This window comes from Thunnus thynnus, chromosome 9 (genome assembly GCF_963924715.1).
Source record: "Thunnus thynnus chromosome 9, fThuThy2.1, whole genome shotgun sequence".
NCBI lineage: Eukaryota > Metazoa > Chordata > Actinopteri > Scombriformes > Scombridae > Thunnus > Thunnus thynnus.
Window position 1 is genome coordinate 29,969,371 of NC_089525.1, and position 16,895 is coordinate 29,986,265.

Consider the following 16,895-nt stretch of genomic DNA (forward strand, 5'->3'; position numbering starts at 1 on the left):
TAGAGGTCAGGGCTCTGTGCGGGCCAGTCAAGTTTTCACACACAAAAGTGGAATAACAGTTATTGACCTCTGTATACAGATGCATTGTCAAGTTGAAACAGGAAAGAGACTTCCCCAAACTGTTGCCACAAAGTTAGTAACAGTCTGAAATGGATTTCCTTTAAGTAGAAGTCATGAAAAACAGACCAAAAGTGCACCAATGCACCGCTTTTAGCTGTATAATGCATCTAACCTGTACGTTATGGATACAGAACTGTCTGATAACTTGTCATTATGTCTTCATTTAAGTCAGTGCACCAAACTTCTGTCCAGTAAACATGCAGCCTTTGAGTCCATGACATGAAGTGTGAAACAAGTCAAATGAGGCAGCGTGAACTTTCCTCACTATTGTTCAGACCAAACAAAACAAAGTGAAGTCGCGATGACACCTTTAATCCTCTGTCACTCACAGTCATCCTAAAATAATTCCTCTCTTGCTCTGACTAACGCTGCAGCAACCTGAGAGGGGAAGATGTTTAATGCTGACGGAGCAGACAGGATGCGATCATTTTAAGCTTTGTCACCTTTTCTCAACCGTTTGTCACCGCAGCAACGGCACGTCAGCACGGGTTGACAGCAGGCTTGCAACTTCAAGTTCAGCAAATGATGAGTTATTTACGTCACGACTCCAGCGTTAAAGAAGAGCATGTTCTGTAGCAGCTGTAATTTGATTCGGTCTGTGGTAGATTACAACAATTATGAACATGCTTGATACCATGTAATAGCATACCAACAAAGTCAAGCTTCCTTTATGTGAAGACTCGACACACAGAGTCAGAAACTGGTCCAACCCTGCAATTACAAGAAACATAGTTCTACATTTAGCCTTCGAGTAAAGTCATCACTCCACCCACCTCTGACTCCACCTTTAGTTTCTATTTCTGGAGTCACCTTCCCACTCCAGTCATAACATCAGTCACCTACTGTCTTCTCACTCACAAACTTTCCTTCCAAGAACCACTTGACATGTGACGCTTGAACAAGATCTGTACAAATCATTTATGGGAAAATGCACCCATCTTGCCATCTTGTCTAAATTACAGATGATATTTGTTTACATGTGTTCCACGGACACAAAATCATGAATCAAAACTTCCAAGATCTTAAAAAAAAATTTGAATCAGTGTTTTGCTCTCAAGTGCCAGCACTGGCTCGACAAATGTAGACCGCAGCTAACAGACGTGAACGAAATCTGTCCGTCTAACAACAAGGAACCCTTGTGTTGCTTCTCATCATCCTTTTCTTATTACCTCCACCAAGGACACCAATGTTTCTGGTCCTGTTTGTCTGTCTGTAGTGAGCAGGATATTTCAGAAGCATGTTGACAGATTCAGTGATTATTTCTTGACCTACAATATAGGGCATTCTTAAAGGACAGGTTCACAGTTTTTCCAAGTCTGTCTTAAAACAGTAGTTGAAATAGTTTTTTTCCTGTTTTAATCATTCCTCCTGTTCATATAGGCTATTAGAAGAACCCTCCATAATGCATAAAGTGGTGGGGGCAAAAAACCACAAGCTTCCTTCCTTGCATAAATGTATTTAAAAGATTATCTGAAGCTAATATGAAGCTTCATGTTACATGGGGGGCGGTGCAGGAGAACCCGAATGCACGCACACAGAGGTGAGGAGACACGGTAGGACAAAGTATTTATTACAAGGAGGGGGGAGAATGGGATGCAGGCCAGGGGAAGCTCAGGTTGGTAGCTTGGAACTAGGCTGCGGCAAAAGGAGGTTGGGACAGAGGTAAGCAGGTTGGGAGCAGGATCTGTGGAATGGGGATCCAGGGCAGGGAAGGAGGGCTGACGAGACGAGACGAGACAAGGATTGGAGCCAGAGCAGACGGGATGGTGCAGAGGCTTCGATCTGGCAAGGCTGAGTATAAGTAGAGGTCTTGATTATGGAACAGGTTGTAGCTGGTGATGCTCTGCTATGACTTCAGCAGACCTGGAGTATATTCCTGTAATCAGGTTTAGTGAAAACTCTGAGTTTGTTAACCCTGAGATGAGGGAAACTCTGTGTTTTCACTTCCAGAAAAAGAGGTAAAACTCAGGGTCAGTTACCATGGTAACTGACTCTGTGAAGCAAACCTGCTGGCAGGTTTTCTCCAACAAACCCTGAGTTTCTCTCTGTCTCCTCCCTTGTACAGAACCAGATACGCTGTTTCATTTCCTCATTCATTCAGTCTGTATCAAAGCGCTTATTGAAGCGCATTCATTTGCAAAGGTTTACTGTATGTCAGAATCAACATCCTGGTTATTAGTTTGTTACTCAAGGACTATATTTGACTATATGTGGTAGTCAGTCAGTTCTGCCCTCACATCCAAATATTACACATCGTGAATTCATCCTCAGCTCAGAGTAAAATCTGTGCATGTCCTTGTTTTTTCGAGCGGAAGTTTTTTATAACACTGTGTCCGTGGACGTTGACCAGAGGTTGTTAAAACAATCCTACACTGAAATGTTTATTGCACATAATGTGTAATGTTTAGAAAGATAAGATCAATGAATAATGATCTTTATCGCTCATGATCTGATCGGTTGCACTTATGCAACATTCCTATCATAGTTTTCATTGCATTGTTGAAATAGTTCAAATAAAGTCACTGAATACCGTCAAAAATCCAAGTAGACGTCTAAACATTAAAGCATTAATATCTTTACCTCCACTGGATTAAAACAGAGGCTCTGTCTTTTATTTACTTGTTGCCATGGTGAATTGTAATATCAGAGCTCCATTAATGATTTGACTTTTTTCATTCATCACACACACGCTTAACTCAGAGTGAACATAACTCAGAGCTGATTGAACCGACTCTGATCAGCCGCTCTGGAACTAAAAACTCAAGAGTTTTTCATGTCACGGTTCATCAACTCAGAGTTCAGGGTTAAGCTCGGAGCTTGTTAAACCTGCTTTCTGGAATAAACCTTCACTCACACAAACACACAGGGAGAGAGAGAGAGAGCGACTGGGGAATCGTAACAGGTAGGGAGACACAGGAATCGTGACAATTCAGCCGTCCAAATAAGTCAAATCAAGTAGGTATCTTTCAACATTGCAATCAGTTTTTGTTACTATACTTCCACCGCAGCCCGATAGGGAAACACAAAGAGGGAATTTGATGCTAAAAAGACTGTAAATGTGGCAAATGTCCACTCGCTGAAGCCTCATATAAGCTTCAGACAAACCTTTAAATGCATTTTTTTGCTCAAAATAACTATATGGACTTCATCACTTACATTGAAAGCACATTTAAATGGGATCTTTTAACAGCCAGGATGAACAGGAGGAATGATTACAGTGAGGAAAACCTCTTTCACTGTTCACATGGACACCTGATTGTTGTTTTAAGACACACCTGAAAAATTGTGAACCTATCCTTTAATTTATATCTGCATACAGATAGAAATTAAACTTTGTCCTCCATTGTCAATGACAAAAAGCATAAAGCATTCAGAGGTTTCTTGCTGTCTGGACAGTGGTTTTGCCTCCCTGACTGCTTTCTAGGAATGTTTTTCTTCTTGGAAATAAAGGTTTTGGTTCTCCAGAAGATGTTTTGATCTTTGCTGTCCCATATGTTTCCCATGTGAGTGTTGGACAAATGCCTGAAGTTTAATGCCACGTTGCAGAAACCTTACTTTCGTGCAACAACACACCCTAAGTTGTCATCATGATCAACACAAGTCAGCTGGTAGAAGAATCCCGTCCTGCAGCATTCCTCACTGTCATACCAATCTGATGAACCCAGATTAGCCGCTACCTTCCTGCCTCCCTCATTCCACACTCACCATGTCTGACTGCAATGAAGTACTTCATTGTCTCGGGTCGGGTTCGTGCTCACATCATGTTCTCAGGGTTTATAGGCACATGCTGAGATGGCCATTTAAGTCTGTGTGTTTTTTTCTGTTTTATTACCATTTACTATTATTTTAAAGACAGAAATGGTGAACAAATGTTCTGTTGAATCGTCTGAAGCAAGCGGCAACCTATGGGACTGAAAAATTAAGCCAATGCGGAAGTGCCAAAAACTGCAGTTCCTTGAATGGCCATTTTAGGCTCCAAAAGTGAGTCGATCCCCATAGACCCCCATGTTAAAATGCCCAACTTTACAGCAAAATAAACATAAACAACTTTGGTCTCTATAGCTAATTTCTCCTTTCATGACAACTGTACGGGGGGTGAATCTTTTTATAACTCATCCATTGCTGTAAAGTTGTGAATAATTAAGGTAAGGACGTGGCCACTTTGAGCGACAGGGCGCTAGCTGCTATTTGGCTTGTTTCAGCAACCAGGCTTCATTCGGCCCGCCTCAGCTCCACCTCTTTGCCCGTTTTGGATTAGCCGGGAGTTAGGTGGAGTCTAACCAAGATGCCAAGATGGCGATGGTGACCTTTAGCTTCAAAACCACTCTTCAGAAACCAGTAGGTGACGTCACGGTGGTTACATCCATATTTATCCATATTCAGTCTATGGTCTGAAGGTAAAGAAAACTGTATAGGAAAATCGATTCATTGAGAAGATCGACAGATGAATCAATAATGAAAATACTCTGAATTATATCTGTCAGAATCGTGCAGGTCCTCAGTGACATCCAGACCCTGGATTAGAGATGTTGTGGTTTGAATCAACATTGTTTTGTCAGTTGTTATCCTGGATTGTCGGAGAGTTTGCTCGTCCAGTTTTGACACTAACCAGCTCTTCTAGTAATAAAACATCTAAAGCCTAAAGGAAGATGACAACGGTAAAACTGAAAGACATGACGACGATGATGATGATGATGGCATCCTGTTTGTTCTGTCAACATTAAAACCTCAAACCTGTTCTTGGATTTGCAGCAGCATTTCCTGTCTGAACGATATCAAACAACAGATTTCCTGCTTTGAGGGAAGGTTTATTGTGAGAGATGACAGGTTGATCTTGTGATGGTATGACGGGGCCATACCAGAGGAAACCACCGAAGCTGAATGAAACAATAAGATCCTCTTACTGTCTCTTGAAGATTAAACTTTCTATGGACCTGCTTTCCAACTTGTCAGTGGATATTCTGTAGTGCTACCATGATGATATTCAACAATCAAATAGGAGCAAGCCAGAAATATCAGCCTTACACCTTTTAAACCAATAAGTCTCTCTGCTTTCTGTATGTGATAATATCAAATTATTAAAGTAAATTATTAAAGTAATCTTTGTTTATATAGTATCTTACAAAAGAGAAGCTGTGTATGATAAGTGTACACAGAAAGGAGATACTCAGAAAAAATTATGAACCCTCGGTGGCATCAAGCCATCGTTTCGTTTTTTGATATCCACTAGTGTGTTTATAGTCACGCTAGCAGCTGGTTGGAGATGTCGGCCTGCTGCCGTGAAATTCTCATGGTAATATTCACGGTGCCCAGAGGAAAGAAATATCTCAACATCTAACAGATGGGTTGGCATTAAATTATGTGCAGATGTCCATGGTTCATAGAGCATGAATCCTGATGACTTCTGTGATTATGTGACTTTTCCTCTAGCATCACCCTGAGGTTGACATTTTGGTTTTTAAGAGTAATATTTCAATAAATATTGGACAGATTGACATGGCTTTGCATACAGACATCCATGATCCCCCCCTCAGGATGAAATAGTATAACTTTGGTGATCCCTTAGCTTTCCATGTAGCGCCATCATCAGGTCAAAATTTCCAAAAAAAAATCCTAATTTGTCCAATATTTTGCTTTTTGACCAAATATCTGCAAAATTAATAACATTCCCATCAGCCTCACCTGCACTTTGTGTTTAGTGCTGAATAGCAAAACTAAGATTCTTAACATGATAAAAATTAACATGTTTGCATTGTCATTGGAGGCATGTTAGCATGCTGATGTTAGCATTTAGCTTAAAACACTGCTGTGCTTTAGTACAGCTGTAGTTAGGGTTAGGGTTAGTCTAGTGATGTTTTTAATGCTTTTAGCACCACAAAGGAAATGTCTCTTCTATTGTTTTGGGACACATGTCTCAAAATAACACCATAAAAATCAGATATATTTGCATGGTTGGATACTTTTAGGAGATATTTGAGTGAACTCACCCTTTAATATTGAATGAAGTAAATGCATTCACTTTATGTTGTTATTTATGTTGTGGACAGTCCTCTTTAACTTTCATTTGAATACCTTTGCACCAACTTGTTGGTGCTCAGTGTGTACACACTTCCTTTAACAGTTTGAAATAAACTTTACACACAACTGGCATAAATCTTTTATTTCCGGTTGAAATGAGCTTTAAGTCTTTGTTGTTACCTTCCAGCAGAAAATCCAGACAATCCCTTTGGCAATTGGAAGAGGATGGGACGTCCCGCAGTGCTTTTGTTTCCTGTGAGAGGAAAACTTCAATCACTTCAATGCCGTGTCTTCATTGGTCCGTTAAGTGTTCCATGAAGCCTCTCAAGGTGTCGTCCGATTGGTCCTTCATCCCACTGTGAAGACTTGTCAGCCAATCGGCTTCTGCCTGGGTGAGTGCCACTTCCTCTTCCCACCAGCTGCTGCAGTCAATCAGCTTATTCAGCAGCATGAGTGTGTGTGTGTGTGTGTGGCCGGCCTCTCTCCCCCACCCCCCCCCCCGCCCCCCCTTTTTCCTCTACAAACCGCCGGCCCACCCTCCTTTCCACTCCCATCCCCCCTTTCTTCCCTCACACACTCATACACACACTCGTGAATATATACACTCACACACTCCTGCCACATGAGGCCCAGCAGCAGCCTGCTGTGTGTGAGTCACTGGAGAAAGTTACACCGGAGTGTGTGTGTGTGTGTGTGTGTGTGTGTGTGTGTGTGTTTTCCATGCAGCAGCGTCTCCTCTGCAGCAGATTTCTGCTTCAGTTGGGACAGAGCACAACAAGGCAGATCGAGGTGCACCGCAGCTGAATCAGGGATTCTGCACAAGGTAATGATAGCAGCTTGATCTCATGTAAATGTTTTTTTTTTAATGATACTCTGTCAGTCTCACACTCACATGTTGTTATTGTCAGGTTCGTGGAGAGTTTGCTTTAGTTTTGGTGTTGGTTTGTGGGCAGCAGATGTCTCACCCTGAAGCTCTTGACACATTTGTTTTGAGATGTAAAAAAAGCTTTTGTGTCTTTAGATTAATCCGTCTAGGTGTGTGTTTGTTTGATTTAACTTTTAGAATATAATTATATGGTTTATAAAGAGCTAAAACCTCAGTTTACTCCCTTTTTTTCGGTGTCGTAAATCTCAGTTATCCCAAACTCTGGGTCACCATATGTTGCTAAACCTCTGAACCTTTCGGAGGAGGGAAAAGATAAATCTGTGAGAGGAGGATTAAGAAAGGATGAAAATGACAAAAATCACAATAAAACCTCTTTAACATGGAAGCGGTTGAATGCAAGTAATAAAAATAAAGAAGAAAAAAATCTAAAAATAGTTTAAGTTGCAAACACAATTTAAAATGTTTAAAATAAAACTAAAAGTACAAGTAAAACAAATTGTAATGTATCAATATAAAGTTAATACAAGGATACAAACATTTTAAATACATCTTGACACATTCGTCTTCAAGATGTTCAAACATGTATCTTTATTTATATTCATCTCATATAAAGTTACAACAGTTATTTTAAGACTTGTTCTTATTAGCTTTTATTCAATAGTCAAAGTTTAATCAGTGTTTGTTCTGTATCTATAGAGGGCTGCAACCAATGATTATCTTCATCATCCATTAATCTGTAATTAATGTGTAATAAGTCCTTCACCGTTTCCCAGAACTCAGGATGACGTCTTCACATGACTTGTTTTCATCGACCGAAAGATATTTAATTTACATTTATCTTCAAACGGAGGCAGCAGATCTTTACATTTGAGAAGAACAGGAAATAAATATCTCCTGCCTGATGAATCACAAACGATGAATTGATTTTCTGATTTGTTGTTGATAAATTTTGTGAAATTACTTATCTATTAATTGACTCATTATTTCAGCTCTAGTTACATAACTAGAGCCTCTAGAGACAACCATTACGTAATCACAAACAGGCAGAGAAACAATAACACTTAACAACTGCACAGCTGTGTATGAGAACTTATATTGAATCATTTAATCATCCGCCTTGAAGTAAAATCACATTTACTTCACAACTACAGTAAATGCACAAGTATTCATTCTTGTGACATTGATGCAAGATCAGTCCATCTGTAGTGACATAAGTCTGACTTTCACAAGTGTTAAGTGAGCGCAAACAGTGAAAGAAAAGTAAACATTGCACTACTATCACAAAGTAAACCTTTTTTATGTGCAGTCGTGCGTCAGGATGCAGATAATAGTGAGACTTCAGTAGTGTAACGGGGCAAAAAGCGTGCTAGTTGTACTTTCTGTAACTATGACGTGTAGAAGCTGCTGATCCTTTAAGTGTTGTCATGAGTCATTTCTTATGGAGAGGTTATAATTTAATCACTGACTCAAAAATAAAACTGTCATTAGAGTCTTCTCTTTAAAGCCACAGAAGGGCTGTTCAGCCGAACCATGTAATGGCTAATTGTCACAGCGGTAGCGGCGTTAGTCGCTCTGTAAGCAGCTTGCCAGCCTCCTGGTGAGTTTCACACGTGGTGTTCCAGCTCAGAGGATCCATGACAATACATCTCCTCTCACCTCCTGCATGTTACTATACACAAAGCCCTGTCATCACACAGCTCGGGCCACATTAACACAGGTAACAAAAGGCGGTTTCTCTTGTTTTTCTGCCTCTTTTTAGAACAAGCGGTCATTTCCATCATGTTTCTGAACTTTACTTCCAAGTAATAAACCTGAAATCAAATGCAGGACTGTTTTCTGTGCCGTGCAATTCCAGGAATCTTTCATGCGGAAGACTTATCAGAAACCAGATGTTTAGAAAAACTTTTCTTGAACTCTTTCCTCACTTTTGTGTTCTGTATATAGAAGGTAGAACATGTAATTTCTCTTCATACTACAGACATGTTAGTTTTTAACTTGTAAACAGTTACTTACAGACTGAAACAGTTACTGAATCTCTTCAGCAGCTTGTCCTCAACTCATTTAACATGTTTCAAACCGCTCCTACAAATTGTAATTTTCCCAAGGACACACAGAACAGAGAGACAGATGCAGCCTAGTCAGTGATAAATGTGTTGATGTGTCTCTTCCTCTGTTTTGAATAACACAGCAGTGAGTAACTCAGGAGAGATAGAGACGGGGGGGGGGGGGGGGGAATCACGCAACGGCTACATCTGCAATCATCCAGGTCTAGACCATCTGCAGGTCTGAACCTGCTCTATGTTAGAAGCGTCCTGAGATAACTTCAGTCGTGATTTAGCGCTATATAAATAAAACTTGACTCATGTATTATCAGTACTTAAAATTCCATAGCACAGTTTTAGGTTTTGCATGTGAAAGATTTCTGTATTTGTGTTTTTTTAACTTGTATTTTAATAAAATAACAGAAAGTAACATTAATATAGACTGTATGTAACTGACAGTGAACACACATGCAGAGTAACAAGTCAACTATGTTTGCTAATTATAGTTTTGTCTGAACTAATGTACCGCTTCAAATGTCTTCAGATATTTCTCCCTGCTGTGCTTCATGTCAGTGCTGCTCATTACAGCCGATACGTCATCACAATTAAGTGATTTAATTACACTCTAAAAAAAGGAAGAACAGTAAAAGGAAATCAACTGTTTCCTGCCTTTAGTCTTACAGAATAAGTTGTTTTGTTGATCATATTTCAGCTTCTGAAAAATAAGAATCAGCTTATTGAAGTTTGTGGCTTAGCAACTATCTTGTTGGCATAGGAACAGTAACACTGTGATAACATCAAGAAGAGGTCTGCGGTGTCATTTTAAAGGCTGAAAACGATAGGAAAATTGAGATAGTGAGGTAGCTACATGGGCTGTTGGAAATGTCAGTAAATGTAGGTTTGATTGATTGTTTAAGTAAATGTTTTTTGTTCTCCAGTCTTTCTAAACTTAAATCATGCAGGAGAGGTACTTCATTATGATTAGACATAAAGCCTAGAACCTGTTTATCATGATGAAATATTATCTTTAAATGCAAACATAAAATTTGATGTATTCACACACTGACAGTGTTTCTCTTTGACAGTGGTCTCCATCATGGAGGTGCCCAGGAGGCCTCAGCCTTCCTCCTTCACGCTGGCTCTTCATAAACCAGCATCCTCTGCTGCTCTGTCTCCCATCGGAGCTGTAGAGAAGGTCACCAAGAAAGATCCGATGAAAGAAAAACTCCAGGAGAAGAAGGATGGATCCGCAGAGGAAGATCAGTCTGGAGAGGAGACGTTCAACCCGGACGAGGATTCGGGAGTTTCTGTGATTGTGGACGCACCGGCCGAAGAATCAGAACTTGTAGATGAAAACACTTCCACTGTGGACTCAAACGAGAGACTTTCCTCAGAGGATGGTTCCTCAGAGGAGAGGTCGGCGGAGGAGTTAAAAGAGGCTAAAAAGAAGACTGAGGAGGAGGAAGCGGCGGCTAAAGAGAGGGCAGCCCAGAGACAGCTGATGGCCATCGAGGAGCTGGTGCAGTCTGAGAGGAATTATCTTCGACTGCTGCAAGTCAGCACAGTGACCATCAGGAGCAACCTGCAGAAACTACAGGTATGAATGGATAAATAGATAAAATACAGCACTAATGCTGGCAAAGTTATTCATATCATTGATTTGACTCCTTCCTAAAACAGTACTCTTTTTTTTTCTCTAGTAGTAGCAGGTTGAAGGCCTTTTTCCTTTCTTACAACAATTAGATGAACAATTATTTGAAGTAGTTGCATTGGAGCACAACTATAAAACCGTCTTTTTTTTAGTTTAAACTCACTAAACTCCTAACTGATAATGCTAATTTGATATTAAAATTAGCTCTGACCATGTTTCATACATAAATAAGTGAATATGTCAGCACAGTGACCATCAGGAGCAACCTGCAGAAACTACAGGTATGAATGGATAAATAGATAAAATACAGCACTAATGTTGGCAAGATTATTCATATCATTGATTTAACTCCTTCCTAAAACAATACTCTTTTACTAATGTACTTCTTTATTTGCAGTATTTCTCAAGTAGTAGCAGGTTGAAAGCCTTTTTCCTTTCTTACAACAATTAGATGAACAATTATTTGAAGTTGTTGCATTGGAGAACAACTATAAAACTGTTTTTTTTTTTAGTTTAAACTCACTAAACTGCTAACTGATAATGCTAATTTGATATTAAATTAGCTCTGACCATGATTCAGACATGAATAAATGAATATGCTGTATTTTTTGCCTTTTTATCAAATTCAAACTCACTTAACAAACGATGCTTTAATTTGGTTTTAAAGCTTTTTGAATCCAGTCTTGAGCTGCTCAGTTCATGTTCAGCTCAATGCACCCACTGAAGTGTTTTACTTATAGATGCTAAATCTACATTTTGTGTGTTGCAGAACTGATGTCATTAAAAAAACAACCTCTAACAGCCTCAACAAACATGAATAACTTGAGAACCCAAATATACCTGCTATTCACATGTGAATATAATTAAAAATGTTTGTTAATGTAGGGTGTCAGTGCAGGCAGAAACAACTGTCAGGATGGCGTTGGATCAGCTGGATTGGTGATAGGATTTCAGTCAGGTGTAAATTCGATCTGCACAGTTTGTCCCAGTTGAAAGTTCACGTAACTCTTCTGCTATCTCAAACAAGTCTGGCAGAAACCTACAAACAACTTCCATACAGTTGCATCTCTTCCCTTGACCGGGCACGCAGCATGTTTGTTGACATGTCTGGCACATCCACCTCCCCAGTTTAATCGTCGTCTAGCGTTTATCCCTCTATTAATAGATCTGTCTGGAGTGATATCAGGTACAGCCCTGTGTTGTGATTTGTTTCATAATGGAGAAACCTTTTTGATTGCGCCTTTTAGATAAAAAGTAATCACTAGCTGATTGGCGCAGCAGCATCCAGAGGGACTCTATCGCAGAGGCTGCTCCACGCTTTATTGACGTTAGCTTTTCATTACGTCTGAGGTATTGCTTATTACTTCTAAATAATCATTTATTATCGCGGCGGTAATGAAATGAGGTCTCGTAAAAACATAATGGAATCAGGCTTTATGGGGCGGAAGGACTTGAGTGGTGGACGAGCATGAAAACGATATCACAGCGAGGGGAACAGCACATGAGGGACAAGAAAATAAAATGAAAATAAAAAGGAGGAGAGGCAGGGCTAAATTACGGGCTGCTCATCTGTTAAGAGACGGAGAGAAAGTGGCGAATAGAGGACGGGGTGATGAAACAGGCATTAAGAGAGATTTGTCAACGTTGTAACGGTTTTGTCTGTCGTAATATCGAGAGACAAAATGAAATGCGTGGAAACAAAATGATGATGATGGAGGTGAAAAAAGCTTTAAAGGATATGATGGATGGAGGAAGGACACACGGAGAAAGAACAGAGAGAGGACAGCAGCAGAGTGGAGGAGGGCCCCGGACGGAGAAACAGAATAAATATGTGAATGAATGGTGCCATTGTGAGACAGAAAAGTTGCTGGTTTGTTTTCAGTGGCAATGTGCAGATTGTTCAGAGTGAGCCCACTATTCTCTCATTAGAATAGAATGGAGCAGAACAACATGCATCTTTATCAGCTGTGCGTTCGCATTTGTCTTGTATGTAAAGGAAGCAAACACACACACACACACATATAGAGGCATGTCTCGTTATACTGTACCTGTTCGTTAGATATTTTATTAAAATATGTGAGTAGATCTTATTTTTGAAAGATATTTTTTTAAATAATAACACAGCAGTTCAGCTAGAAACCTGAAATTTGATGCTTATTCTAATAATATTTATTTATTTAGTCGCTATTGTATGTTTTATGATTTATGTCGCATTTCCAGAATAATATTTGTTGCAACTTTACCATTTCACATATATTATTTGTATGTTTTAAGAGTTTGTAGCTAAGTATCCTATCACAACCAAAACATCTGTAGCCACTTAGCTCAACTAGTTAAATAGTTTTATATGATTTGTTATATTGTTTGGTTATATTTAGGTGCATTCATGCAGGGCTGCAACTAACAATTATTCTCATTATTGATTAATCTGTAGATCATTCTCTCGATTAATCATTCTGTCTATAAAATGTCAGAAAATAGAGAAAAAAAATTTTTTAATGTGTACTTATTTAATTTTATGTAACATTTTGTCCTTTAACGTCCTCACTTAAACATATTATCCCTTGATTTTGGTGCCTGTTGTAGATCCATAAATAAATCGCATCAAATAAAATATGTTTATTATAATTAAATGAAATCATAAAATTTCACTCTGATGCTCTGGTATTGAAATGAGGTCTCATAAAACATGATGGAATCAGGTTTTATATAGCGGAAGGACATAGATGTGGAAGAGCAAAAAAAAAATCATGTTATATGGGAATAAAAGAAAATCATTAAAGAAAAATCCCAAAACATCCACTGAAACACCCACAAGTTTAATGATTGTTTCAGGTCTGCACAATGATTGGACAGTGCATTTCTATGAAGATTAATTTGTATGTGTTTCTTTCTGTCTGTTTGTCTATCACAGCCTCCTCTTGCCAACCTGGACAGCATGTTTCTCTACATAGAAGAAGTGATCGACGTGTCGGGTCGACTCCTCAGCTTGCTGGACCAGAAGCAGGTTCAGACTGGAGACCCTCTCTTCCTGGAGACGCTCTGTAAGTGAAACAACTTCACTTTTTTAAAATTTTTCTAGCAGTATTGGCCTCAAAACTCCCACCTCGTTGACTGGAGTTGTCTTCGTTACCTGGTAACATGACCACATTCAGCATACCACCAGGAAGTGATGAGGGCGCAGCTGCTTTCGGTGAGGCCTTTCTTATGTAGGTCAAGTGCTCTGATCACACTTGTTGACAGGAAATAAACAAAGTCTTCACACATCTGTGGGTCAGATGTGGGTTTCACATTCATGTGAGAGTCTACAGTCTCAGAAAGGCGACTAGAGGAGATGCTAAGGGGTGCATCTCTAAATAAATGAACACACATATCATCCTGAAGATTTAATACTTGAAAATATCTGCTGTACTGTTAACTCTCTGGACCAAAATGTTAAAACAAGTCTAAACGTGTCTCTTACCATGATAACATTTCATATCTTCTCACCATGAAGACTATTTGTCTGTTTGGATGATGGCCATGATAACAGTTAAATACACAGTGAAGCTAATTTGATTGCTAATTTTAATAGCTCATCCATAAATAATTGGTATTTTTTTTACCGTCCTGACAGGTGATTCATTCCTCAGCCTGTCCTCAGACATCGAGGCAGCCTATAAGGAATACTTGGCCAACTACAACCATGTTACGGTGGTGGAGAACAGCTACAAACAGAAGGAAGTGCTCTGGAACGAGATCGTCAAGGTCATCAAGACCTCAGCGTAGGTTTATATAATTTTCTTTTGATTCCCACTGGGACTAACCGCGCTAAATATTGCCTTAAACAGAAACCGGATAAACGGTGGCACTAACATGTAACACTGTCGCTGTTTGTCTCTCCAGGCCCGAAGTCAACGCCACCTCTCTGAGTTTCTTCCTGGTAATGCCAGTGCAGCGAATAGCCCGCTACCCCCTCCTCCTGCAGACCATCCAGAAACACACCGACAGAAGTCACCCAGCGTACGCGCTCCTGGAGCAGACGGCTCACACCTCCATCGCCTTGAACTGTCGCATCAACGAGTACAAACGCTTCAGAGAAGTCGGTGAGACGGGTCACCATCCGCACTGTCCGCTACTGTCATTTAAGCTGGCATCTGTGCTTAAGCTAAACCCAGAGTTTGTCCGATAATGTTACTATTTATATTACTAGCTTAACTCTAAATTAAGCGTCCCTCATGTTTTGTAGCTGACAAATACAAGAAGACAGAAACCCTGACCATCAAGGACAAGATCAACCGCCTCAACAGCCACAGCATCGCCAAGAAGACGGCGAGGCTCAGCCAGCACTTCAAACACGAGACTGGAATGGCTACTAAGGTAACACAGACATTTAATGGCCCTAGTTAAACTATCACCCACTCTTCTTAAGTATTATTGAGCAACTCACAGACTCCCTTCCACCTCCAGAATGATGTTCTGTAACCGACCCTGACCAATCACCTCCTAATATATATATATATATATAGGCATTAGAGCCTTACCCATTAGAGTAAATGAAGCAACACATTTGGATGCTAATCCTCTAGGTAACACTTCCACGCCTTTGAGCCATATATAATCTCACAGTACACACACACACCCTTCAGTTGCACTTCAGCAGTTAATGATTAACCAGCAGAGTGATGAGCCTGCAGGAGAAATGTGTGATATGACTTGTTATTGAACCTGCTATAAGCTCCGACCTGCTACGCTGCGCTATGTGATGGTTACACTTGTCAGTCCGTTTAAGTTTTATCAGATCTGATCAAAGAGTCAGCATCCATTAGCATCCCCTCATGTCTCCTGTGGCTTTAGTTTAGTTGTTGCTGCCTGTTTGGATAAGTTTTTTATTTAACATTTCTCATATGTAGGTTGTAGTTGGATGACTTATACGTAGAATATAAAGAGAATGACTTTGAAGCTTTGCAAAAAAACAATTTTCTGTGCATTCACTTGTCATTTAAAGCATTGTGTTGTGATTACAAAGCAGCATTTAAACAAGTGTAATCACTGCCTGAGAGGACAGAATGGAGTGATTGCTCTGTGTTTATGATGAATGTTGTAAGACTTTGTAGAGAAGTAATAAAGCTCAGAAGGGAAAAGGGGAGTAGCTGTGTGTCTAGAATCCATGTTGACAAAATGCTCTGATGTGCCGACTGTATGTTACATCATGCACATGGAAACCAGTGTTTACAGGGAAGATTTAGTCCAAGTGATTATAGTAATTATTTCAAATCATAGGTTCTTAAACTTTGTATGACATTATCCTACAGGGGCTAATCCAGTGGCTAAATAAAGAAAACTGACATCCTGCAACCAAAGCATATGAAAACTGTTTCCTGTTTGCATTATTTTAAGCATTTAGACAACACATTTTGAGACATGGGAGGAATTACCGAGCTCAGAAAAGACTAGATGTGATCTTGTATTTGTAACCCACACATCAAAACATACAGGCTAATAAACCATCTTTTTTTATCTCATTGTATTGGCAATAAACACGTCTCTCTCTGTGTGTGTTCTGTTGTAAGCTGGTGGATGAGGAGTTTGACGCCCTGGAAGGTTTCTTTTACGTTCTGGAGCACGGCATCCTGGAGCTTCTTGAGAACGTAGAGATGTACCTGCTTCACTTACGGGTAGGCTGCAAATAATTTCTTTAACATTTTGCTGTTCGTGTGTTAAAAAACCCCGTCAAAAGAAAGAGAAGTTAGTTACAGGTTGACAGAGAAGGTTATAATACACATTATGACATAGAAGGACGTAATAAACATGAGGTATATTGCCTTTAGCAAGGCACTAAACCTCAGTAAATGTGTTTTTCGTAGTTTATATTCACACAACTATCATATTTACTGCAAAGTGCTCATATCTCACTCGAGCGTTCATGTATTTAAAGAGTTGTGACAGCAGTGTGATGCACAGAGGCGTTTTGAAAAGAGACAAAGTAACAACTGACGACACTTTCAGGTCCTGCTTCTCTTGTTTATTTCTCACGAAATACCAAAATATCACCCACTTCTCTCTTTCCTATTCTTTTTTTTTTTTTTGCTCAATGCAGATTTAACCAGTTTCTCTTCAGTCACTAGCGGCCTGTGGGGGAAGTCAAATATAAATGGAAATGTATTTTTGAAAATGTTGTCAAATGTTTATGAGTCAC

The 16,895-nt window shown here is 39.7% G+C and overlaps 1 protein-coding gene across 3 annotated transcripts in view; it reads left to right on the forward strand.

Annotated features, from left to right (window-relative positions):
* Positions 1-16,895, forward strand: part of arhgef37 (Rho guanine nucleotide exchange factor (GEF) 37) — a 32,008-nt gene that overhangs the window by 1,519 nt on the left and 13,594 nt on the right. Inside the window, exons 3-10 of one of the 3 annotated variants that reach the window (XM_067600010.1) lie at positions 6,326-6,530; positions 6,865-6,961; positions 10,152-10,663; positions 13,632-13,761; positions 14,334-14,481; positions 14,603-14,802; positions 14,946-15,076; positions 16,270-16,374. In XM_067600010.1, the coding sequence (XP_067456111.1) occupies positions 10,163-10,663; positions 13,632-13,761; positions 14,334-14,481; positions 14,603-14,802; positions 14,946-15,076; positions 16,270-16,374 (1,215 nt within the window). In that variant the 5' untranslated portion in view covers positions 6,326-6,530; positions 6,865-6,961; positions 10,152-10,162. The remainder of the gene's footprint in view (positions 1-6,325; positions 6,531-6,864; positions 6,962-10,151; positions 10,664-13,631; positions 13,762-14,333; positions 14,482-14,602; positions 14,803-14,945; positions 15,077-16,269; positions 16,375-16,895) is intronic. The other 2 variants (XM_067600012.1, XM_067600011.1) reach the window with 2 other exon arrangements.